At 33.4% G+C, this 6,700-nt stretch overlaps 1 protein-coding gene across 1 annotated transcript in view; it reads right to left on the reverse strand.

Moving 5' to 3' along the window:
* Window positions 1-2,410, reverse strand: part of LOC116007538 (NADPH-dependent aldo-keto reductase, chloroplastic-like) — a 4,720-nt gene extending 2,310 nt beyond the window's left edge. Inside the window, exons 1-3 of the mRNA XM_031248248.1 lie at window positions 2,202-2,410; window positions 1,086-1,136; window positions 504-580 (exon numbers count right to left, since the gene is read on the reverse strand). Of these exons, the coding sequence (XP_031104108.1) occupies window positions 504-580; window positions 1,086-1,136; window positions 2,202-2,321 (248 nt within the window). The 5' untranslated portion in view covers window positions 2,322-2,410. The remainder of the gene's footprint in view (window positions 1-503; window positions 581-1,085; window positions 1,137-2,201) is intronic.
* Window positions 2,411-6,700: the final 4,290 nt, after the last annotated feature.

A 6,700-nucleotide genomic window follows, 5' to 3' on the forward strand; every position in this document is an offset into this window, starting at 1 on the left:
GGGGGGGGGGGGGGGGGGGGTTGTTAAAGTGCAGAATCCCTCTATTTATGGGGTAACTTCATTGGCTATTTTAGATGCCAGAGATCAATGCATCAAGAACAAGCAAAGTCATCTTAAATTTAGACACATCATGAGTGTATGGTATGTACATGCATAAATGAGGGAAAGAAAAATGAACAACCAAACAAGCAGAGTCCAAAAGCATCAAGAACTGCAACACCAAATGTTATGGAAATTATAAGCACCACAATTAAAATGGTCACAAGCCTCTGTGGTAAGTACTAGTCTAAGTAGAAAACATGTTATTTAATGCATGTGATCTTGATGCTTTATTCATTACTTCATCTAATATAATAATTTGGACAATTAAGTTCTAAGAATATTAAGATATGTCAGTGTGTGGGAAGGGATATCTTAGATATTATAGTTCTTGAATGGGCTAAAAGCAAGCAATGCCAAAAAAAAAAAAAAAAACTTTCTAATTGTATGCTCCAATATAATACCAGAGTTTGGAGGTAATGAACAAATCCTCCCTCTTAACCACGCCATTTGCAAACAGCTTCTTCAGAACATCACCAATCTAGATATAATTAAACAAAATAAGTTCCAGAAACATATGAAAAAAAATATTTAGCTCATATTCAATGCCCAACTAATTCAAAATCGAAGATGGCATAAGAGAACCACAAAATAAAATCAACATCCTTCTGTACTAATGAGATCTTTAATTGTTCAAATGTACTCCCCAGTTTGACATATTAAAATTAAAAGTACGAATAAAGTTCAGGATATTAACATATTTTTAGAGCTCATATGTTAGGAATAACACTTCACATGACCACAAATTCCAATTAAAATAATTAAATAACCCTTTTGGCTAGAACAACAAACACTAGTCGAGTCATTCAAAGCTAATGGCAAGATGATAAACTTCTATAGGCCTTTAACAAAAATCAGTAATAGAAGATGAAAGTTTAATATTTGTAAAGTTTCACAACTAATAAGTATAAGCAAATACCCCAAAGAGTATTAAATATCAAATTATTCACAAGTGATGTTAAGGACAATAGTGGACACAAAAATACCTCTTTCTCATTCTTATAAGCTCGGGCACCATCGATGTGACGATATCCAACCTGCAAACGAAGGGGATGTGATTGGTTGGCAATACTATCAAATTATTAAAGCTCCAATTGCTCAAGAAAGTTCTGGGAAAGACCATTTCTCACATCTCTAAAGCATAGGGAAATTGGAAAAGCATGACAATGTTTTTCTTTTTAGCATCAGCATAAGTAAATATGTTTACTCATTGGTGTCTTTACAAGTACGTTTTCTTGAAATATGGCTAGATGCACATTTTTTCAGCTTACCAGAACAAAATAAAGCCATTTCCAGAGGTTGTAAAAGACTTCTATTACAGATCATAAGACAACAACATTTGTATAATCTTTAAACATGAACTAACAATGATGCTGTAGAAAACTGTTTATTTTTAGGAAATGAAATGATATCTAACACCAAAAGTTCTAGCTTGAACATTTCTAAAGGGCAGCAATATTTCTATGATCTTTTTATTGCAAAGAAAGACAAGTAGACAACTATACTTTAGAAAATTGTTCATTTTTAGAAAAACATTGAAATGATTTCCAACACGGAAAGTTATAGCTTGATCTTTTCGGTAGGAAGGCTGAAACTTCTATTTACGGCAAACTAACAAAATGATACTTCAAAAATTTGTTCATTTTTAGAAAATGGTATGAAACAATTTCCAACACGAAAAGCTCTAGCTGGATCACTAACCACCGCCATTTAAATTACCTTAAAAACATTATGTAAATTTGATTCCACTTGAAAAATATTACGAAATTAATTTGTTTTAAAAATCACCGACAAAATCTCATTAAGCGGCTGTTTTTAATAGAATCCAGTGAATTCCGTACGCACAAACTGGTGAATCTACACAGGTATTTTTGTCAAACCTGAACAAAATCCGTATTGATTAATTTGATTTTTAAAAATTAAAACTCACTAGAATCGGAAACCAAACAAACAATATTGTACGGAGTATTTAAAAAAGCATTCAAATTCTAATGGGAAGAACATAACTGAATAAAAACAAAATGATTCGTAATACAAACATGAAACATGCATAGAGCGATGGATGAAATCGCAGTTATGGAGAAGGAGAAGAAGAGAGATACATTGATAGCGGCCTCAACGGCTTGACCGACGACACCGGGCTCAGCCTGCCACGTCCCTAAGCCCACCGACGGCATCTTTGCCCCGGTATTCAACACAAAGCACTTATCCGCGCCCGCCATTGCTACGCACAGCCGGAAAAGAGATCAAGTGTGAACACACAAAATAGAAATGCAGCACGGAAGCTGAGAACTGAACTCGTGAAGTGAGGACTGAGGACTTGAGGAGCCTATAAAACGGAGCGAGAGACGTGCAGTTTTGTAACGAATTTGTGGAGTTTTATGGTGCGTCGTGGACTACTGTACTTTATATGGAACCGCAGGTTAAGATCGGAATCGGAGGGTGGAGAAGCTTGCAGGTCAAAGTCGAAGTCTTAGTGGGACCATCGTAGTTTGTGCCTCTGCCGGCTGATGAAAGTGTCGTTGGAAATGGACACGTGGGCCCAAAGCACCTCCTTTATTGTTTTCTTTTTTGGAAAATACTAAAAGCGTACGTCAATTTTTGGATAATGGTCAAATAGACCTTCAAACTATAGCTTATTGTGCAATTAGGCCCTCCAACTTCAAAAAGCTTCAATTAGACTCTCTAACTTGTTATTTTGAAACAAATAAACCCTTGAACTTATTTATGACTTGTAATAACAGGTAAATACATTTCCGGCGAACTTCCGATCACATTCCGGCGACCAAATCAGAAAATTCAAAGCCAGCACCGATCGTATCTGGCCGGAGAAGGCTCTCTGGCTGCGGAAATGGCGACCAAATCGGTCGCCATCTCCCGTGTCAATTTTCTATTCCTAACATTTACTCTCACACATACACAAAATTTTAACACAAACACTTATATTGAGATCCAGGTAAACAAATTAATTTATCAATATTTATCATATTAGAGAGTAAAATGTATAAAGTAAGATTTGTGAGTCCATGTAGTAGAACTCTTCTTTCTTCAACTTTTTCTTTAAAAAAAAAATACTCGGTAATAGAGATTCAAAAAAGTTTTACCCTATTTTCATTTTTTTTTAAATTATAATTACTTTTAAAAACTTTTTTTTTTTAAAACAACCAACCGAAATATATTAATTAACCAACAAGAAACGATGAATACAATCAGGAATAGCAAAGAACTAAGTACGAGAACCAGCCTGAGAAGCCGTTGCTCTAGCTAACGCATGAGCCAACGTATTCGCTGATCTAGGAACAAAGTGAAACGATACATCAACAAAGTAACGTTTCAGAGCAATACAATCACTAACAACGCAGCCAGAATAAGAGTAACTCGGCGAAGTGTCTTTCAATAAATTGCAAACCACCTGGCAATCTGAATAAATAGCCACCACCTGCCAACCGCAGTCTTTTGCCCAAGAGAGAGCCTCTTTGATGGCCATTGCCTCAGCAAGAACGGGATCCCGAAGACTCCGGACTGGACTATTACATGCTGCCAAGAATCTCCCATCACTCGCATGCACAACAGCCGACACAAAACCCTCCTCTCTATTTGGAAAAACCGCAGCATCTACGTGAATAGTAATACCATTGTCAGTGGTTGGGGCAATTGCAGGTACAGCAGAATCATTTAACGTAATACCTGATGCAGTTTGTACCATACTCCACTCAACAAGCAAAGCATTTGGCAGCTCAATTGGTTCATGGGTAGTAAATTATGGATAAGGACATATGATCGAGTCGTAAAAGTGGTGCGAATGATCACACCTAATATGGTAGGCTACTTGTGGGCACGGAACACTAGTCCTCTTGCCTAATAGACCGCTGGGTCACTGTGATAATGGAATTAATGGCCGCGGAGAAACTTGCAGGTCAATAAATAATATTCACATTTATTATTATTATTATTATTATTATTATTGTAATATATATAGAAATTATACACATATATGGAGGCTAATTTAATTTAATTTTTTAAATGCTTATTGCATTTTTGTTCATTAAGCTAACTAAACATTATAATACAATTATGAAGTCTATTACTTTCACGAATTAAAAGATAGAATAGGATTCTTATTATATTCCTTGTTTATACTATTTGATACGGAATAAAATTCTTATTTACTATCAATAATTACTTCACCAGCTAAATGCATAGCAACAGTTGGCATGTTGAATTGTTGAATGTGGTCTCCCTATTTCAATTGGTCTTATAGACTTAATATTTTTATATCAATCTAAAATGTATTTTACACCCCTAATGATAAATTGACCTTACGAACAATAGCTTTTAGTTTATATAATATCTAAAATAAATGTAAAAATGAATTAAATTGAAATGAAAATGAGGTTATTCAAAATACACATACGTTTGAAATGAGCTTGAACACATGGAATTGTTTTGAAAATGAAATTGATTTTCATCGGGCGACTACCATGCATATATGCTTGGTACGTATAGGAATAGGAATATAGGATTATAATATACTTTGCCCAATAAACTATTCGTGAAAGAAATTGGATTTTCGTTTCAAAGCCAGCATACCTATTCTCTTTTCTGGACACACACACGTCATCCGTTACGATACAAAAAGAGCACGTACACCTCACACCTGCGATCACAAGTATGAAGAAAATCCGACAAATTTGGGTGGCAGAAGTTTGAATTTCAGCTTCGTTGAACTAGATCAAATTAATTGTGCATGGTGGTGGGTAGGGGATACATTAATTGTTGCCCAATGTTTAATATTTTTTATAAATAAATTTACATCATGTATCCTAATAACTCGCACTATAAAGTGTGTGCGCGTTTATTTATTTAAATAATAGTTAGCAAGTTCAATTATATTATTTGATGTATGTATGAAGCTTAGTTAAGAGGATATTGACAATAATTAAATTCATAATATTTAAGTATAAAAATAATTATATCACCCACTTGACCACTCTTTTCGATGCCTCAATGTTTCTTATTTGATTCATTAATTACAAACACATACAATATATGATTTTAAAAAAACATAATAAATAAAAATAAGAACGAAATTATATAACTAAAGTAAATGTAGAAACATATAAATTTCAGGAAAAAAAATGTCAAATACACCATTGAACTTTATATTAGAAGTCAATTAGGCTCGTGAACTTTTAAATTTTGCAATTAAATTATCAACTTATTATTTTTGTGCATTTAGACCAAACAACAGGTTAATTACCTGTAATAACAAGTAAGTTGATGAAGATAAACTAATATCGACTAATACACATTGTAATTAATTTGTAGGATTTGTACTATAATAATTTATCAATTAACTTATTTAAGTTATAATTTAACCTTCTTAGAAAGATTTTTACTCATATCTTGACAATAAATTAAGCAATGTCTTCACAATAAATATGAGTGACATCTATTCTTTTTAAGAAAATATTATTTTCTCTTCTTGAAATTTTCTTCATATCTTGTTTCTTTTAATTCGATGTGACTTATATTCACTGGAAATCATAAATTGAGTAACCCACCATTAGTTAAAAAAATTAATTTTACAAATAGAAATGCTATGTAAAGAGTAGTAGACTATGATGACGGTTTAGGTAAAGATTTGTGTCGTGTATTTTCTAATAATATGAATACAGGAAGATTACAGAGAAAGAGAATATACAGGTAGAGTCCTAGTGGACAAGGTCAGCACAACAACCCTGGAGGATAAGGGTTTGAACCATAAACAAATCCATACAAATTATGGTTGCACAAAAACAGAACCAACTGCGCTTCTAAAACAAAAAATTCGTAGCAGTGAGTTTGATGGAGACGTAGTGATGAGCCTAATGAAACATATTCGGAGCAAATACCGGTTGAGCAGAAGAGGTCTCGGTCACCATGCGACTTGACGAAATTGTCTGGCCGTCACTACCGCCAGCAGAAGCATTAACATCGGCCATCAGATATCCTAATCTTCCAATTCACTCCTCTTAAATAACTAAACTCATGTTAAAAACCTATTTGTCAACATAGGTTAATTGTTTTGATATATCTTAACTTATGTTAAATTACTCCAATGATCTATCTATTAATGCACTATAGTGATTTATCACTTTAGTTTTAAATTTTTAATATTGTCAAATAATATTCGTAATTATCAAATTTGTATATATTTCATGATGTAGCTTACTTCCTTTGATAAGGTGAGTGCTCGATTCCTTTCACAACGATTTAAATTTAGGTTGGACTTTTTGTGTATAAAAATGTATACTTTAGTATTGAGTATAAAAATCATATTATCTCGATTTACCATCTTGTGGGTATAGAGCGAGTTCATGAGGTCGATGATATAGTATGGCGAAATTATTAAAATTAAATATATCTCTGAAATTTTAAAAGGGGTGATAAAGTGAGTGATACATAATTCTGGTAGTTCCGGTAATTGGGTGGGTTTTTGGGTTTTTCCAAATATGAAATTGAAAGTTATTAAAGTGGTGAAATCACGAGGTAGGATTAGATGCTTTTATAAACCGTGTTGTAAGAAAATGTTTAACTTTTGTTCCACCACCCATTGTTC

Source organism: Ipomoea triloba, chromosome 15 (genome assembly GCF_003576645.1).
Source record: "Ipomoea triloba cultivar NCNSP0323 chromosome 15, ASM357664v1".
Lineage (NCBI taxonomy): Eukaryota > Viridiplantae > Streptophyta > Magnoliopsida > Solanales > Convolvulaceae > Ipomoea > Ipomoea triloba.